This window comes from Sphaeramia orbicularis, chromosome 22, assembly GCF_902148855.1.
Source record: "Sphaeramia orbicularis chromosome 22, fSphaOr1.1, whole genome shotgun sequence".
Lineage (NCBI taxonomy): Eukaryota > Metazoa > Chordata > Actinopteri > Kurtiformes > Apogonidae > Sphaeramia > Sphaeramia orbicularis.
This window is the reverse complement of record NC_043978.1, coordinates 29,551,781-29,572,454: the sequence shown is the minus strand read 5'-3', so window position 1 is coordinate 29,572,454 and position 20,674 is coordinate 29,551,781. Positions and strand designations below refer to the sequence as shown.

At 38.0% G+C, this 20,674-nt stretch overlaps 1 protein-coding gene across 2 annotated transcripts in view; it reads right to left on the bottom strand.

The window, feature by feature from the left end:
* Positions 1 to 20,674, bottom strand: part of aqr (aquarius intron-binding spliceosomal factor) — a 146,066-nt gene that overhangs the window by 120,317 nt on the left and 5,075 nt on the right. For both annotated transcript variants that reach the window (XM_030127148.1, XM_030127149.1), the window contains exons 8-14: positions 17,335 to 17,403; positions 17,073 to 17,173; positions 16,898 to 16,974; positions 13,090 to 13,154; positions 7,483 to 7,599; positions 4,270 to 4,383; positions 3,613 to 3,716 (exon numbers count right to left, since the gene is read on the bottom strand). In XM_030127148.1, coding sequence (XP_029983008.1) covers positions 3,613 to 3,716; positions 4,270 to 4,383; positions 7,483 to 7,599; positions 13,090 to 13,154; positions 16,898 to 16,974; positions 17,073 to 17,173; positions 17,335 to 17,403 — 647 coding nt within the window. The remainder of the gene's footprint in view (positions 1 to 3,612; positions 3,717 to 4,269; positions 4,384 to 7,482; positions 7,600 to 13,089; positions 13,155 to 16,897; positions 16,975 to 17,072; positions 17,174 to 17,334; positions 17,404 to 20,674) is intronic.

The window sequence follows — 20,674 nt, the reverse complement described above, 5'->3', positions numbered from 1 at the left end:
TAAAATTATCTTTCATAATAGCAAAAAGTTTACAAATGAAGGAGAACAGAAAGTTTTATCTCAAAAAAAGGGAAGCCACTTGGCGTTCTTCAGACACACTTGCACCGAGTCCAAGATTAAGATAAAAATGTACTTGGAGTCGACCTGAGAGCACCCGCTAATTTTCTTTATTGATATCCCATCACAGAGTTATAATTGCGAGCACATTCAAGCACTTAAATCTAAAATTCGAGCACTTTTCAGACCTTGAAAATACAATATTGCAATTCAAGCATTTCCACATAGTTGTGTTTTATTCGCACTAGTTCAACAAAACCTGCCATCTTCTTCTTCTTCTTGTTGCATTTATGTTTGTACTCAGTGCGATGAAGGGCCTCATGCACATGCTCACTGGATTCTTCTGTGATTTTAGTGTATCCTCTGGCTCTGTCTGTTTGTGTGCCGCAGCGCCACATACAGGTGTGGCATACGTATTACACTGTTTTATGCCGCTTTTCCCCTATGTGGTACCGGCTCAACTCAACTCGGCCTTTTTGTGTTTCCATTACGAAAAGGGCCTGGAATCTTGTACCCGGTACTAGTTTTTTGGTATCACCTCCGCTGAGGTTCCAGGACTGGGGACCAGATACTAAAACGTGACGTGTAAACACTGCAGACCCTGATTGGTCAGAGAGTCGTCTTTCTGTGACCCATCGTTTTACAAAAAACAGATGCGGAAGTTGACAGTAAATATAGCAGTAGGTTAATCCACACGATGACAATCCGCAAAATTACACCATGGTTTGTCGAAGAGGTTCAGACGTAAAAATTCAGCATGAGCTTGACGAGAGAACATGTAACAAGCGAGTTTATCAGCAACTCTCTGAGCCCACGACACAGAAGTAACACGCCGCATCGCTATGATGTCCAGGTAGTGTAAAGTCGGCAGTATCCTGTAATGGAAACGGTCTCCAGGAATAGGACCTGGTACCGAGTCGAGTCGAGCCAGTTCCATGCAGTGGAAATGCGGCATTAATACAGTTTTAATTAATTAATTAATTAATTAATTAATTAATTAATTAATTAAATTAATACCGTTTCCACCTGGACGTAGATATCTCTTGAAACAGTACGTGTACGAACGCAAAACCTTGAGAATCTGCAAAAGATCCAGTAACTGGTCCTCCAGCCTTTTCCTGTAACCAGATAGGCCCATGGCATGTGTGATGCTTATTGCTACAGTACTGTGTCAGCAGGGTGACAGGTTACCAGTCTACACATGACAGAACGAGGGCTCTGATTGGCTCTGTGGTAATAGACAAATGAGAAAGTTAGTCCCACAGTACTCTGGCAATAGCCACTTTGTATTTTTATTTTGCGCTGTTTTTAATTCCCGTAAAATGTCTTTGACTATGATGAAAAGCATCTTCAACCCATGTAATTTCTGCCATGTCTGCAATTTGTAAAGTAAAAGTTTCATTGCAAATGTCTTACCCTATGACAGTAAACACAAAGGTCCTGTGATAACATTAATCCTATACAAATCAGCATCTCTGGGATTTTGTGGGGTTTGCAGCATTTTTTTGTTTCCTCCGCAGATTTATTCGACCTATTTCCTAGTCACGGGAAATAGAAAGCTGGCTAGTGATGATAAATGAAAGTTTTAAAAGTGTTTTGGGTGCAAATTCTGGAGGCTCATGTCATGAAATAGCATAGTAACAGAAAGAGCAAACTGAAATCCCTCAAAGAAGTGACATCGCAAAAAAAGAAGAGATGGATGACATGCATGACAGCTACTGTAAGGAACATTTTTCAGCAGTTATGTATAAGTGGTGATCCTTCCCTTGACATGAGAAATTTAGAATAATGTCAGTAAATTGGAGTAAGAAACAGTCTTTCTCCTGGGTGAATTCACCACATGAAATACAGGCACGAGGGGTTAATTTCCAAATCACCAGAGGCCCACAGCTTATACTAGTCCTGTACAAATTTAGCTTTAGACCCTGTGAGTTCTATATTGTACGAATGCTATTTATAATGTGCCGTTTTTAATTTCTGTAAAATGTCAATGACTATCACGAAAAGCACTTATAATTTATTATTGTTATTAAATATAAAGATGCGTGGCCTGACACCGTTTAATGAAATGTCACGATTGTAGGAGCTGTCATGTTGCTTCTCACTTACATATTTAACCCTCTACCTAAAGCCTGGATATGAGGTCAAGAGGAAGTGTAGTGTCTCTTCTACTCAGAGCACTTCAATTACAATTTGCTGAAAGGTAATTATGGAATTTTTGCCCAACGACACAAAAAAAAAAAACCCTGCAGCGAACCAAAGCTTTAATTGCTGCTGTTGAGCAAAGATGCAGCCTCTCAAGGGCTATACTCAATCACTTTTTAAATGCCGTAGTGACATCAAATGTCAGCGAAGGTTAGAAACACTGGAGTAATTACAAATTAGCAATGAATCACTGTCTTCTCATTTGCCTTCATGCATGTGTACAAGTTAAAAAAACAAAAACACACACACACGGGCCAGTTCATCAAAGCGAGGGTACTTTTTGGCTCTTTGGCAGGCTAATATGATCTGACAAACACAGCTGTTCAAAGAGTTTATTCTCAAGCCGCTGCAAATCGATTAAATTAATGAGCCGTGCCTCACTCTCTGGCTGGTACCAGCTGCCTGTTCGAGGGCTCGCTAGCCGCCGTTTAGCAGGGAAGTGAAGCAGCAACGATGGTGCTAGTGCTACTGTTCAACACAGGTCTAAGGTGCATGTACTTTAACCATATAAGTTAAGTCTGTTTGGTACAAGGCTCTCCTTCTGTCATAAAGAAACTGACCTTTGACACGTACCTTTTCATGGTGCTTTAGTTTAGATTTAGGGTTGGGTTTATAAAAGCACTGCAATGCATTAGACTTCATTTGTGAGGGGAATATCTTCTAGTTTCTACACAACTTAAACTACATCAGTGGCACAAACATCATGCTACAACTTACACTAAGCACCAATCTGGTTGGTATTAAAGTTAACTTTTCAGCAAATGACACTAACATTAAAGCTAAAACTAGCAGTGAAAAAATATTTTAATGAAATAAAAACAGAAAAAACACAAAAAAATAGAGAATTAAAACAAAATGCAATTGTGGGTAAAATCAGCTTAGTTTTTTCCCTAATCTTACATTACAATTATACTTGATGTACAAGAATAACATAACTCTTGACGTAATGTATTTCTTGATCCCAAAATTTCAGTTTCTATAAACGAAGGATTTTCCAAATATTTGACTAACACTAAAGTTAGATAAAAAGTCAAATATAATTGATGAATTCTTCAAAATAAATGTCCATTCTAACTAAAAGTTAAGTGAAATTAAAAAACTGAATGACAAAATAAAAAAGCAAAAAACAAAACCATAATAATTCTGTCGAGAACTATATAAAGCTGTTAACAATGAAATCTGAACTAAACAGGCCTGAGCCGCTCCTTTACACATGAGGAAGTGAACCTGTTAACTAAAACAACCCTATTGTGTTTCCTGTGATTTGTGCACCCATGCATAACCTCCCTCCACATCTGTTCATCTCTGTCCTCATACATTTCATGGTTCGTTCCTTATGTTCGGACTTACCTGAGATGACCGAAGTGTTTGGTCAGTGATTCTCTGGTGTCTACAGCTGCTACGTTGGACAAAGCAAAGTCGAGCAACTCTGGGAAATGAGCAAAGGCTGCTCTCTGGAAAACAGAGCCAACCACCCAAACTCAGGTCAAAACATGCTTAAAGGCAAAAATAATGCTACACACAAAATGACTGGTATTAAGTAACCTTCACATAACCTCCATCTATTACACGCTCTGGACATGTGTGCTATAGACAAAGTTGTAACAGTCATAGAAGCGTGATAAAATGCAGAATTAACTGCACAGCTGCTGCTAACAAAGACAACAAGGACAGAATCGCCTGTAATTTGGTATCCATGGAGAATTAACAGCTGGTAGTAAAAAGCTGATGTCTTGTTTTATTCCAGAAAGGGTTACATGACAGAGACACACCGAATCAGAAGGGTACGAAGAGTGTGATAAGACCCCATTAAGCAGTGAACTTGGGGGGTCTGTGTACAATTCAACTATAAAAACTAATACAAACTAAAACAGAATCAGCAGAGTTTAATAAAGCAGTAGTAAAATATGTGGCTATAAAAATATGACTATACATAAAGAAAAAAAGAAAGAGAAACCTGCTCCATCATGTGTGCTACATGTCTGTCTGTCCTTTAGATGCATTTACCTGTAGAGAGGTGATTCTGTCGTAGTGCAGGGTGGTCATCTCTTTCTCCGTCAGGGCATTTCCTGTCTGGTCATTGATCTCAAACCCCGTGTAGAACTTCAGCATGTCCAGCAGCTACAGAGGTGAAAAAGCAACACGAGTAGTCAAATGACACAGAGGTGAGTGGTCTGATAGGATTACATCAGTCTTCCAGATGGCCGCATTTGTTCAATTTTGTGATTACTTTGACAGATTATATAAAAATGTGAACACAAATGTAATGCAGCTCTACTTTGTTTTGTTTTGTTGTGCTTGCTATGGTAGTTGTTATGACCAGTGTTGGGCAGGAGCAGGCAAGTGGTTTAGATCTGATTTTCCTTTCATGACAGTATGAGCTACACAAAGTCACATGGAATCTGATCTTCTCAATTCTAAGTTGAACTCTTGACCACAGTAGTCACAACAAGAAGTAGCAGTAGTCTATATATTAACCCTTTCATGCATGAATTATGAGAACCTTAGTCAAGTTTTTTCCTGAGTGTTTTTATTCCTATTTAGGCACAAAAAAACCAACGTGATGGACTTTTTTTTTAAATGAACCTATTTTTCATGTAGTTACAAAAATGTCCACTCATCTGGACCCCATGTGTTTAATTTCTGAAGCAAAAAAACATGTATTTAGAACGCAATATCAGAAAGTGATGTACTGTGTGAAAACTATGAAATAAAAACATGTTTGATGCAGCTAATCTGTTTTCTCACATTTTATCATACTCTAATACTAGTTATTACTCACTTCATGGAGACATTGTACAAAAAACCTTTTTGCTTGAGAAAACTGTTAATTACAGTCTAATAACAATTAGCAATTGATTTACACACAATCATGTTACTGCAGATCAGGTTTATCAAACAGCAAAGTTACAGTAATGGTATGAATGTCAGTGTATGGGATGGTGCATAAGCGTCCGCTGTGTTGGGTAATATGCAAGTAAAACAACAAAACTCATGAATATACAAGAGAACAGCTGTAGAATAGCTGTCCACTGTAGTGACCGCTAAGCATGAAAGGGTTAATGTGGATTGTTCCCTGCTTCACGGACTTGCATTTTATTGCATTGCATTCCTATTGTTTTATTAATTACTTGTGATATTTTCTTTTTCAATTCATGAGCTTCTGTTTTTAGGCCGCATCTTCTAACAACAACATGACAACAGATGAGAATTAGCTCCGTTGGTTAACTGTGGTTCTTGTGTTCCAGTTCATTAATAAGCACTGTCCCTATAAAATACACCAATAAACATGTGACGCTTTGCCGTTCCTGCTCACTGATACACTAGCTACCCAGGGACTAATTTTGTGTCAACTTTCAATCTTTTCCAAAACCTTTAAAAAAAATAAAAATTAAAAAATCATAAAAATTAAATTCAGCAATCAAACTGTGCATTGCAGCTCTGTTAACCCCACAAACTTAGTAACTCCTACAAATGTAATAAACCGCAAACATAATAAAAATTTGCAGCTTTTAATGTAATAATCCCAAAAACATAATACCTCATTTTCCCACAGTGTGCTCCTACCTCTACATTGTTATAACAACCATATCCAGATATTTTAGGTACATGGTTCAAACACAGGCTTCTATTAAACTTAATGAGAATAAATAATATCCAGTTCATACTGAACCTTTTAGAATAAAACCTTCACAACATTTTTGCCAATTCTATTTAGTTCCTCCACTTGTATTTGTAATTAAACACCTATTAATGTGGAATTAGTACCATGTGGTGTAACTGCAACATTTGATCATTCTAAAAAGGCACATATCCAAAGGACAAGAATAAATGAGAAGAAAAAGAAAGATGAATGAATTTTCATGCATGCATTACTTAAATGTATGTAATGTACTCATTTATTACATTTGTGGGAAGTTATTACAATTTTGGAAACTGAAGATTTTTACCGTCCCACAAACGTAATAAATTCCAACAAATATAATAATTACGTTTGTGGGGATTTTTTATGTTTGTGGCAGGCAACTGTTATTACGTTTGTGGGAAAGTTATAACATTCATGGGATATTACGTTAAAAGCTGCAAATTTTTATTACGTTTGAAGTTTATTATGTTTTCGGGGAGTTATTACATTTGTGGGGTTAACAAGCTCTCCACATGATAAAAGAACATGTCTATGAAATTTGAAAAGAATCGGGTGAATAGAGTCCGAGAAATGGGATGGACACAAAGATTGGACAGATGGACAGAATTCCTGGTATATCTATTATACCCCAGAGGGCAGGGGTATAATGAAACAAAACAGCTCAATTTATCCTCCTGAGACCCAGGAAAGTAAAAGTTTTTGCTTTTTTACATTAAATGACACTGGTCAACAACCAATTTATTGTTTAAGTTTTTTGTGCTGATTTAGGATAATTTTGGTGTGCTGAATCCAAAAATCACATTAATTTTGCTCAGTCAGGTCAGCTTTCTGAACTATGCTGCATATTGGCTTTTTAACATTTTTGCTTACATTTATGGGCATTTTCATATCATATGATACAAAATTCTTTCATATTTCTTGCAATAAACGACTTCTGAAGGTCTTACTGTTGCCAATTTATGATTAATGTTTTTTTTAATATCACAGGTAAATGAAATGGCTTCGACTAGAAGATCTTGCAAAAATAAGCCTGACGTATTCTGCTACATCTGCGGTGAATACACCATTGTACCTAACACGAATCAAGTGATCAAATGATTTTTTTTCTCTTAAAACCTATTTTGGGTGAGAACTATATAAAAAAATCAACTGATAAAGTCACAAAAATTTAATCAATTTTGTGAGGAGATCAAATTTTTCAAAATCAAATTAGCAAAAAAAACCTGACCTGATTGAGAAAAACAGATGTCATTTTTGGATTTAGCGGTGCAAAATGGTCCTAATTCAGTTGAAAAAACCTAGACAACTTGCAAAAAACATTTTTTTGTAACCCAGTGTAATTGCCTTGTTTGGAAACAGCATGACGTATCAGTTTTTTCCAGACGCATTTTATGATTTGTTTTTGCAGTGGACAGTGTTTTTTTTACGTAACGCTGTCAAACTCTTGTCCACTACAAAGGACAAAAACGCACTGCTGGGTCTCAGGAGGATATTATCTGATCAGAGCAATACATCTGAGTTGAGCGGTAAAGGCTTGGAATGTGAATATAGCTGGTGTTTGTTGCGTCTCCTACCTGGCAGAACAGGTGTCCCTCCTTCTCCCTGTGGGTGAGACTGGACAGGTGGCAGCTGACCACCAGGTGAGAGTCATCCAGGACGGTATTGAACCAACGCCTGGTCGGGAGCAGGGCCTACAGACACACAACCGCAGGTTTAGAGAAAAATGGTCAGAATAATTCCAACTGTATACGAGTGAAATGTGAAAACACAAGAGAAAAACATGTTGTGTAATCTGTTGACAAGAGCAAAACAGTTAAAAACAGATCTGCAGGCACAAAAGCCCCCCCCCCCACACACATATACACAATGACAAAAATAGGTATTGTAAGAAATGACACCTCCCTTGGCTCATAATAATCGATTCACCACAGTTCCCGGCAACTGGACTTTGATTATCTATACCGCTCATCGACACATTGTCTGTTTTTGTCTTGAGATTGCCTTGAAACATACAGCAGCGAGGTAAACAAAAAGATAAACTGACAGCCAGATGTGAAGATGACAGAGAAAACTGGCTCAGCTACTTCTACAGCCATGATTTATTTGCTTGTTGCAGCACCGGAACATGACATGAAGGCACGTACTGAAGGAACCTGTCAAAGTGAGATAACTGGGCTGCTTCGGTTGGAAAATAACAAAGAAACACAGAGCATGTTGATGAACTGACAGTCTGAGTGAAAGGGTGCACACACACACACAACAAAAAAAAGGGCTTCAATCTATCACACTATGAAAGCTCAAAGAAGTGCCCAGGAAAAAAAAAAAAAAAAAAAAGAAGCAGCGTTATATGAAATGGAATACGGAAATGCAAAACACCAACAAAACGAAGTATACATTATATTATCCACTGAAAACTGCTCTTCAAAGGCAGCAGGTGCAGCAAGTGATACCTGAACGCTGAGAGGAAGGATACATTTATACCCAACACCCATCTTTGATCTCAACGCCGTCCTGACAGGCGGCATAAAAACGGACCTGAAAACACGGCGCTTCCTTCCTGCATTCATTTTCAGGCCATCATCACAGAGGGGAAGTATGGATTTCAGGGAACTGAGGCTTTGTAAAAGGATAGCACTGAAGGACAGGAGACGTCTCTGGAGACATTCAGCTGGCCGGCCACTCGCCGCTGCCAGGAACAGCGAGGCCGGCCTGTCAGCACGCAGCCACAGGAAATCTATCGAACTCCGCTGCTCGTAACAGGAGATGTGCTCGAGCAGCAGCAGCTGATGTGACAGTACGTCTGTACGAGGAGATAGCCGATCTCGCTACCTCTAATTATGTTTTCCTTAATCATTTTATTTAATGAGGCGGTACTTTGGTGGAGAACATCTTTATGGATCATTTCATCACCCTGAAAAGTCTGATTGTGTGACTGATGAACACTAGCGAGTAAAACTAGATGGTATTCAGTCAAGCTTTGCGTAGCACATCTAATATGCTGCAGATCATCCTCTCAAAGGAAAAAGAGCAGTGGAACAAAACAAAAAAAAAAAAAAGTGCATAAAATCGTTCATTTAGACTACTGCATTATTGATTTCTTGCTAAATGAATACAAATGCGTTTTCACATCCACTGGAGGATGATTGTTATGATCCTGAAAATTTGTCTTGGAATATGTGAAATCCAGACACTTCGAGGTGTATGAATAATATCTGAGTTGATGAAATACTAAAATATTCTTATGTTTTAACACTGCAAGGGTGTATATGCTGCTTACACTGTATGATGTTCTTCAGCAATGACCGCAAAATATTCGAAGTCATAGGTAAATATTTCCATGTATTTATGGACAAAGTCATGAGAAGCCAGTGGAGGGTTGTAAAAGAACCAAATGTGGCTCAGGGGTCATAGGTCGCCTGTCCCGCACCTATTAAATGACAGATTTTTGGGGTATATCCCAATATTGATATGAGGGAAGCCAGTATGTCACAGCATTCAACATTAATGTTTTTTTAAGTCTGCCAGGAAAAGATCATCTTTACTTTTCCCACTGCAGACACCCTTTAATCCTGTTTTTCAAGAGAAATCCAAAGTGAAAGGAGTGACATTTTGCTGAATCCACTTCCACATTCATTTGTGTATTTGGACGCTAATAGTTAATAAAGTTTGAATTTGAACCCTCCAGGTGCTGCAAAGCTATCTTTATATTCATTTTGGCAAAAATCGAGTGGATGTCTACAACCTGTTTTAATTCCTTCTTAATTTGTTATGTTTAAAACTAGTTGCGTCATGTCATTTGCACATATAAGGTCAAGACTTCCGACAAACATTTCTCTGAGTACCCCAACACAATTGTTTTTATGCTGCAGTACACAAATTACCAAAAAACACCCACACACAAAACAAAACAACACAAACAACTAAAAACTATTCATCACAATTACAAAACAAAAACCACATACATGTAATACAGGACCTCGTTCAATTAACAGTGCCTACCAAAAAGTAGTTTTTATCATACTTACTATAATTTTTACATTATTTATCTTTATATTAATTGTGGCAAAAATCAAGTGGATTTCTACAACTTGTTTTAATTCCTTCTTAATTTATTATGTTTTATAACTAGTTACATCACAACATTTGCACATATAAGGTCAAAACTTCTGACACTTCTCCAAGTACGCCATAATTGTTTGTCAGCAGCAGCGGTTGTAGTCCATACTGAAAACATGTCCATACTTCGAGCCAATTACCTAAAATGTTCAGTTGTTGGTTGAACAGGAGCAGCACAGCCAATAACCTGGAGGGGGCGGGGCATAAAGTGGCTCATGTGCATTTAAAAGGCCAGCGCTCAAAATGACCTTTCTGGTGTCATTACTCAGAAATAGGGTTGAAGATGGACCTGTTGAGTTGAATTAATGAAGAATTCAGACCCAAGCAGAGCATATACAGTTTATGTAGACCACAGGGAAATGTTTTAAAATGCATAATTCCATTAAAAAAAGCAAAATATCGCTCCTTTAAAGAAAAAGCAATCCTGAGCTGTGCCAGAAATCCATCCAGTGCATTTAAACCAATAGGATGCCACTGTGTGGTGTCTGGAGATCGGCTCCAGATCTAAGCCAGTACCGTATACAAGGGCACTGACAGCTGAATTAACCTTGCATACATGTTTCTGATGGCGGTGGAAACTGTCAGGTGTATTTCCTCCAGGGCCTCCACAGTGGGTAACAGGTATCGCTTTCTGCTGCGACGGAAATGAGATGCTGCTCTTGTAACGCCATCTGGATGTGATGTTTTTCTTAGGATTGAAACATCTTCAATTCAACCACATACTCTAAAGCACAAAACCAGCCTGCCAAAGGGTCCAATCCGGCCCCTGGACTGAGTTTATAAAAGGAAAAAATTACACTAAAGATAATAATAAAAATCAAGGGTATCAAAATCATTTTAGTTCAGGTTCCACATTCAGACCAATATGATCTAAAGTGGATCAGACCAGTAAAATGCTATCATAATAACCTATAAATAATGATAACCCCAAATGTTCTCTTGTGTTTTAGTCTAAAAAGGTAAAATTACTTGTAAGTGTTAACATTTACAAACTATCTTTTCACAAAAAATGTGAATAATCTCACCAAATACAAACAGGCAATATTCTGCCTGTTCTGCAGATCCACTGTGATGTGTAAGTTGTAATGAACATGTGTAAATAATTAACTGAGGTTTTGAAATTTCACTTATTTTTCTTAAAACATTTCAGGTGGTTCGTGTTACTCATACTTTTTACAGAAAGCTTGTCGATATAATTTGACTTTTTTCACAGTTACTATTTTATTGGTCAGGCCCACTTTAGATCATTTTGGGCTGTATGTGGCCCCTGAACTAAAATTAGTTTGACACCCCTGCTCTAAAGCCACCAACTAACCTCCTTTTTTTCCCCAAATTAACTGATACGCTTGTATGAACTTCAGCTCCAGAATGCAACACCATGTACATGTGCACATTTCTACAGAGGAGGGAAGTGGATAGCTCACTCTTCAGCTAATTCCATCATCAGCTCTGGATAAAACAATGTATTTAATTCTATTTTTGCCCAATTAGACAAGCGAATTTCTAGGTTTTCTACTTCGAAGAGGCATTTTACTTCCTTATTGTGTAGTAATGTATCAGTCTATAATAAGACATACACACTTGTGATACTGACATGCAATGGAGGCAACTTTTAGTGTCCAAAATGAGACTGACATTAGTGCACTAAACTCCATGTTTTACAAATATAAAATAAATGAAAGTAAATGTACAGAATGTGACTTGAATTCACAGAGTTGGCCTTTCACGTCAGTCTGTATCAGAAACAAAATGTCAAAAATAATATACAGTTGCAGAAAAAATTATTTGACCACCATTGTTTTCTTCAATTTCTTGTTCATTTTAATGCCTGGTACAACTAAAGGTACATTTGTTTGGACAAATATAATGATAACAACTAACATTGCTCGTACGAGTTTAATTTCAGAGCTGCTATCTAACCATTTTTCGTGTTTTGTTGATAATAACTAAAATCACTTCAGTTCTTACATCAATATCTATGGCATTGTACTGACAAAAACAATGCTTTTAGGCATTCCATGTTTTCTTTTCTGTCTAAGTCACATGATACACACAGGAGTTAGTACTTGATTGCACAACCATTGTTTTTGATGATTTTTGATGGTCTAGTAATTTTTTTCTGTGACTGTACCTATGACAGTGCAGGTTGGATAATAAATCAAACTGCTCTACTAACACATCACTCAGGCTCTACCTTAGTGCCATCTTAAACTTAACACTTGACTATGACCTCAAATACCTGCTCCTTCAAACACCAGGATTATCCAACTGAGGAGGTGACTCTTGATGTCAAACCCACTCTGTCCATTAGTGTTTACCTTACACCCGTCAACAGCCTCCGGGACTGGAAAAAAAAAACAAAAACAAAACTCTCCCATAATGAAAGACTACTGTTTCAAAAACTGCTTATGTTTGCAGACGGCGATGACAGAGACACACCGGGCAGAGCTGAGACTGGACATTTATCCACTGTCTGCTGACCTGAGTTAGCGATAAATGTGAAGGACAAAAGGCAAATGCACTCTTACAACGGATGTCTACGCCACTGCATGAGAACTACGTGATTAAGCAGATATAACCCCGTTCTTTGCTCAGGGTTTATGTGTGTTTCAACAAGTTAAACTTCAGACTTTTTAAACCTTTTTTAAAAATTTACTGTGAATGCAATGCAAGGCCTTTCTTCTGCCTATACTGGCAAATAGGTCAAATAAAATGAAGCCCTAGAATTACATGCAAAGAAATTGAATGTATTCACTACACGTTGTTCTTGAGCCTGATCTCACTGAAACTGCACTAACCCATAAAGGATTTGCAACAATTCTAACTTAATATTCATAAAAATAAGTGTACAATGTGGAAACACCATATTTGGTCACTCATCACATTGCAGGACACTACCTGAGCAGGCTTTGATAAATGATGATTATTGGATTTTAGGATTTTTAAAGACCTGAAGAAACCTTGTCTTTCAGTGAACATCAATGTCAATGCATCATATTCAAATACACCTTTGTCCTTTTCAGGGACTAAAGTTAAAAAAAAAAGAATAGAAGTTTGTGTCTTACCTCTAAATCAATCATGAGTTCAATGAATCTCTCACAGTAATGCACTTTGTCCATAGATACAGGCCCTATGGAGAGAAACAGACAAACCATGAGGACTGTCACTTCACTTCAGATAAAGCACACAAGCTGTCAGTGACAAACACTTACTGACAGACAGACACATGACTATGCACAAAACAAAAAGATGGTATAGAAGCAGCAGAGGAGAGGAGGGTGTGTACTTTTCACGGAGGATATGAGGACAACAAACGCATGTCGACAGCACTAAGGTGCCATGCTGAGTGTGAGAGCCTCGCTATGCCGAACTGCATGGCCAGCACAGTGGCATGCTGGGACCTCAGTCCTAATTAAGCATATCTGTGTGCCTTTAAAGTTGAAGCATGCAGCAGGCAGCAGAGTGATGTGTATCCTGCTGGCTCTTCGATTTTAATCCACTGTGTCAGGTTTGAATTCTACCTAAACACACAACAATAGGCATGTTCTGTTTTTAGCATTCAGGTGGGGGGCCTGTGTGTCGGCCCGCATTACTATATAGTAGGCAGTGCCAATGGCACAGTGGCAGCTGGACCACATGCTCCTTCGGCAGATGCACGAGTCAGAGATAAAGGAGGGTTGAGACACTGAGGAATACAGGTAAAACTGAGGTCTCCTTCAAATTAATAGGGTAACAACCCGTTACTGAGAAGAAGACATATTTATGTAATTTGTCCACACAAACTGCAGTTTAAAGGGGTCATATTTTGCTAAACCCACTTTTTTTAGCCTTTGGTACATTTATTTGTGTATTTGGACCCTAAAAGTTCATAAAGTTTGAATTTGAACCCTCCAGGTGCTGCAAAGCTATCTTTATATTCATTCTGGCAAAAATCAAGTAGATTTCTACAACCTGTTTCAATTCCTTCTTAATTTGTAACGTCTATAACTAGTTACATTTGCACATATAAGGTCAAGACTTCCAACAAACATTTGTCAGAGTACGACATAATTGTTTGTCAGCAGCAGCGGTTATAGTAAAAACTGAAAATATGTTCAAACTTCAAACCGATTACCTAAAATGTTCAGTTGGAGGTTGTATTAACGAACACAAGTGGCTGAACAGGACAGAGCAGCACAGTCAACAACCTGGAGGGGGTGGGGCGTGAAGTGGCTCATTTGCATTTAAAGGGCCAGCGCTCAAAACGACATTTCTGGTGTCATTACTCAGAAATAGGATTGAAGATGGACCTGTGGAGTTGAATTAATGAAGAATTCAGACCCAAGCATAGCATTTACAGTTTATGTAGACCACAGGGAAATGTTTTAAAATGCCTAATTCCATTTAAAAAAGCAAATATATAATTCCTTTAAGCCTGGATCTTGTCAGGAGTTACCCTTTCACACCTACAGCCAAGAGCAGGAAATGTTCCCTGCAAGTATGAAATGATGTGAAGCAGTTTAGGCATGAAATGGAGCAAGCGATGAAAAGTGGTGACACAAAAAGTCACCTGTAGAAACTAGAGTTCTGATTATTTACACCAGTTTTACTTGAATGTCATTAGATGTATCAATAGTGTTGATAAAAGAGGAGGAAACATTTACAAAACCTGCCTTTTCGGACAGTAACACATGGTCCATGGTGATTTGATAGATCATGTTAGTGTAATAGCTACTGTTGCTGCGTACTTCTTGTTCCCATGTCACTTAATGAATACATCAATGATGCGCCCACTTCCTCAGTGGGAATAGTCTGTACAACAACCCACCCCTTGTATATGGCCTGCATGACCCCTTATACACTGTTCTAGTTCACTTACTTCTCTATCCATGGTATAAGTAAGTGCAATTTTATTTAGCCTGTGCAGTATATTTCTTATGTTGCTTATAAAAAACATGGCGACCTTTCTGTGTGGAGTTTGCATGTTCTCCTTGTGTTTGCATGGGTTCTTTCCAGGTACTCCAGTGTCCTCCCACCATCCAAAGACATGCACTGATAGGTTAATTGGTTAAGCTAAATCGCCCATAGGTGTGAATGTGAGATTGACTGGTTGTTCAGCCCTGCAATAACTGTCAACATGTCCAGGGTGAGCACCGCCTTCGCCCATAGGTAGCTGGGAAAGACTCCAGCACCCCTGCAGCGGTTCAGAATATGACTGTCTTATAAAAAACGATATACATTTCTGTTCATGTTGTTTGTTTTATAGTCTTTTTCCAATACATCTGAGACCTACAGTCGTGGAAAAAATTATTAGACCATCAAAAGTCACCAAAAACAATGGTGATGCAATCCAGTACTAACTCCTGTGTGTATCATGTGACTAAAACAGACAGAAAAGAAAACATGGAATGCCTGAAAGCACTGTTTTTGTCAGTACAGTGCCATAGATATTGATGTAAGAACTGAAGTGATTTTGGTTATTATCAAGAAAACATGGAAAATGTCTAGATATCAGCTCTGAAATTAAACTCTTATGAGCTATTTTTGTTGTTATCATTATATTTGTCCAAACAAATGTACCTTTAGTTGTACCAGGCATTAAAATGAGCAAGAAATTGAAGAAAACAAGGGTGGTCTAATAATTTTTTCCACAACTGTATATCCAACATTTTTTCTGCTGTTGTGATTACTCTACATTAAGGGTGTGTATTGGCAAGAATCTGGCGGTATGATACAAATCACAATACTAGGATCACGATACGATATATCACGATATATCATGATACTGTTAAAAAGGATATTTTTTGTTTGTTTCTTTTTTTAAATGATTATTTCCTTGAAGAATTTAATTACACCAGAAATATGCACAAATACTAAACACATTTTTATTTGATCCCAACTGGATCTAATGCTATATCACAAAGTGTTCCTGTGTTCAAACTGAAATTCTGTTTTACAGACATCACAGTTTAAGATCCTGTTCAAATGTTCATATTCTATTAGTTCAGAACCAACATCAGAACATTATTTTAGTTCAATCCCAAAGAGGGAACTAACATTAATTAAAAAAAGTGTTTAATAATAAATAAAATATAAACAAAAAAGAAAATAAAAAAAGAAAATGAACGTCCACAATATCTGCATTTGAATAAATACCTAAAAATATCAATACAGTACTTTTTAATATCAATACAGCATTGTGAAATGAAATATCACGATATATTGCAAAACCGATATTTTCTTACACCCTACTTTACACTAGGGGTGTCATGAGAACCGATACTCACGATACCATTCAATACTATGATGAAAAAAGAATCGTTGATACTCATTTTTTTAATAAACGGAAAAACCTATGTTGTTTATATGCGTCTGAGTTCTTCTGATTTTTATTTAGTTTTTGCCGTGGTATCAATTTGGTATCGAGAATCGTGTATTTTTAGTGGTGTCTGTATCGATTGATGAATTTTTAGTATCGTGACATCCCTACTCTACACGGCAATAAAGTTGATGTTGAACATGACCAGGTGTCCAAGTCCACTTACACAGATGTAGGACTGGGTCTTAAACTTCACACACACAATACAGTATATTCACACATACCACCTTATGTAATGTGAGGAGAGTTTCCAGTGTTCACTTTAAGTGTGAAAGGGGCTTTACACTGGTCTGACACTGCAGATTCTGTAAAGGCTCATCTCATTTGCATAGCCCTGATAGAGACTAATACGACTGGTAGAGGCAAAGAAAAGAAATAATTTGCTTCAAGTGTATAATGAAGGATCACGACCTTCTTTTGGCTGACAGAATTAAAAAATAAGCAGCTGTACACAACCCAACAATGAGCCGTCCCACTGCACAGTAATGAAAATGACAAAGCGCTCGATCATTTACCTGACGCAGGAATCGACATCAGAACTCCGAGAAACTTTTTAATGAGAGCTGAGAGGAAGGCCCTTTCTTTTTTTGCCCTGAGGAAGACAGACAAAGCAAATCAGAAAATGGCTTCGAAAAAAAAAAAAAAAACCCTCTGTATAGATTTGAAAACGCAAGCAAAGATTTATTTTACTGTTCGGCTGCGTCAGCATCCATCTTATCAAATTTCTTCTTGATTAGATTCCAGAACTTCTGCAGCTTTGGAACTTTCTTCAGCTCGTGTTGGAGTCTCGACTGCAAATATTGACAGAAATACATTAGTTGGGAGTAGGTTTTATTTAACACACACTATCATCTGGGGGGGGGTTAATGTCTCCTTCGGAATTATTGCAAATTATTACACAGTGTACATTAATAACCAACATCCATATCATGATAACAGGTTGAGATCTTACTGGTAAGAGGCACATCCACATGGGCAGAGAGATGAGCTGCTGCACCTGCTCTCTGATCAAATCGACCTCCTGATAGGAAAAAGAGAGAGTGAAAGGGAGAGAGAGTTGTCAAAATGTACTGTGTATGACAGATTTTTATTACACTACAGCCAATAATAAAAGGCCTGCAACTAAAATATTTAGAGGCCTTTATAGGCTACAATCAAAGTGCAGCAGGCTTTCACAGCACATTTTAAAATGAGACATCTGCAGTGCTTCCCTGTGGTTTAATGCGGCTGCAGAGGACACTGACAGAGAGGCAGAAGAGCTGAGTTCTACTGCCTGGTTGACTACTGCCACCTAATGGACACTACAAGTCACTGCAATCATTTTTCTTTTTTTTCTTTTTACTTCTTAAATCATGGGCAATGAGGAGCTCTGCATCCATAAATCTATGTCGTCCACATAATTATTCCAAACCATAAATATATTTCTTAGCGTAGGACAGTATGTTAATGACTTTGTCAGTTTTGGTTTGGGTATATGAGTACATTCTTTTGGAAACATAGATAATACGTTACTGAATTACATTCATTCATTTTCTGAACCAGCTTTATCCTCACTAGGGTCACGGGGGTCATTTGGAGCCTATCCCAGCTACTTATTGGTGAAGTCCATATTAAATTACAGACCCCGAAAAATGTTACATCTAAGGCAGTGTTTTTCAACCTTGGGTTCTGGAGCAACCTGAAATTTCTAGTAATTGATTAAAAAATGTTTTAAAATTACTAATAAAAAAATATTTTTTTAATGATTCATTATATATTCCATTTTAACTAAAACACCACACACATTTCCTAATAAAAATCAAGTTCAAATAAAATGCAGGATATAACATCTGAGAAGGCGTATCTTGACTGACCCAATCATGTGACCATGTGTGTCTTTCAAATGTTCATTGTGGCCGGTTTAAGATGCTGCAGCATCTTAAGGGATCTTAAAGGATCTAAATCTACCATTCTTCTGTACAATTGGGTACTTTTGAGTTGGATAACCTTTTGATTTATATTTTGACCTTGAAATTGACACCATGGGACACGCCCGACCTCTTTGACACCATTATGAAAAATGGAGCCCTATGCATCAACCACAACATAAAAAAAGTCTCTATTGTCTATTGTAGGAAGAACTGTAGCTTCCATTCAGATAATGACCCGTCACCAAAAACACCATACAAGAACCACAGCTCCAGCCATTCGGACAGTTAAAAAATAGGATAAAAAGACACCTGGTGTTCATAAGACTGAGATAGCTGTGAAATTTTTGACTTTTGGTTTGTGATTGACAATATTCTTTTGGAATACATCAACTTGAGACACTGTGTATGGAAGTATACAGAAAGGACACTGAATGGATCTCTGATGGAATGGGCATGTCAGCTTCTACATGGTGTTGCATGAAAATAAAAAAGAAAACCCCTCCAATTTCTATTATGTTGTAGTTGACACATAGGGCTACATTTTTTTATATGGTGTCAAAGAGGTCAGGCGTGTCCCACAGTGTCAATTTCAAGGTCAAATTATAAATCCAAAGGTTATCCAACTCAAAAGTACCCAAATGCACAAAAAATGCTATATTCAGATTTCTTATAGTCTCTCTTTTACAGGAATACCTTACGTTTTTAAAATCAGACCAGTGGTTGCAGAGTTACGGCAATTTGAATTTAGGCTGCCATGGCCTTTTTTGGAAAAAGTGAAAAAAATGAAATTGACATATCTCAAAAACCGTTGGTCTGATAAAGTTAAAATTTTAAAAAATTGCCTTTTCTGGCTATAAATTACCCATACACCAACTTTCATCAAAATTGGAGGAGGTGGGGTTTAACTCATTGTGTGAACTGAGATGGACTGACCCTGTTTAACTCTTTAAGTGCCAGACAGTTAAGGGGCTAATAAGCCTTAAAAGTGCCACAGAATTTGGCCGTTTTTCAGTATTTCGCGTCGTTTTTATAATATTTGAAGAATCCTGCAGGAAACCGCTCGGTAACATCTGACCAATTGCTGATTAGATCCAAAACGCACCGGACGCAGCTGATTCATTATTGATCGTAATTTGCATAATTTATAAAAATAATAATAATAATAATAATCTTTATTTATATTTTCATACATTAAAAACTGTAGCACAAAGTGCTTTACATATCAGTTTAAAAATCAGTACCGCCCCACACCCACCCACTCACCCACACGCACACACACACACACACACACACACACACATATACATGCAAACCCACAAGCTCACACATACTTAAGAAGACTGACTGAGCACGGGTAGACCAGAACAAAAATGTACAAGTAAAAGTAAAACATCAGTTTAGGAGGCGCTGTCTCAGGGAGCCATCCGCACCAGGATGCAGCTGCCGACCCCGGCGACCAGGCACCAGCAACACAGCCCCGCATCCCAACTAGTGGGAGAGGGCCAACTGGGACCCCCACCCACCAGAAAGGAGCGGACCCCAGTGAGAGAAGGCGCCGCCACAGCGCCCGGAGTCCACAGCCGCCCCCCGGCATGGAGGGCTCCCTCTGATGAAACACCGGAGAATAAGAAACATTAAAAAGATCTAAAAATATTATTCGGTCGCGTGACCTCAAATTCCCGTCTGCTTGGTCTCAAAAGGGGGACACAGAAAGAACATCATCGAAATGTGTGAAAGAAATGGGGGTGGATGGTTTGTTTGTATACAAATATGGCGTGTTCTCCAAAGCCGATCTGATCGGCCCGTGGCACTTTACAGGTTGTTTTCGTAAAGCCGATTTAATCGGCCCATGGCACTGAAAGTGTTAAAGTTTTCACTGTGGGGTTGGAAATCTAGAATTACATATACCTTTACCTATAACCTGATTAAATCTACTCAACATCTTTGAAAATGACAGATGACATAACATCCTGTGTGTGATTTATGCCAGGAGACACTGGGAAAAGTTAATGTTCTATCGATCAGTGTATCTAAAAAAATAATCTCCACAAAACTCCCTCAGATCAAACACAACCACCTGCACCGTTTGTTGGTTCAGTTTGTTTTACACCCTGGGCTTTGTTTCAGAACACGAGTTTGGTGAAACCTCTCAGTTTGTTAACAAAATCATCCCATCTCTGAGTCAGTTACTACAGCAACGTTTTCTGTAAACCTAATTTGTTTGTTGCAATGTTTTCTCTGACAAATCCTTAATTTCTCTGTGTCTTCGCCCTCCTGCTGTCATTTTCTCATCAGACAAAACAGTGGAGATCCACACATTTGTTCAAACGTTACATGCATTTTCATTCTGTTTCTAAGGGCTGTACAATTTGGGAATGTCAT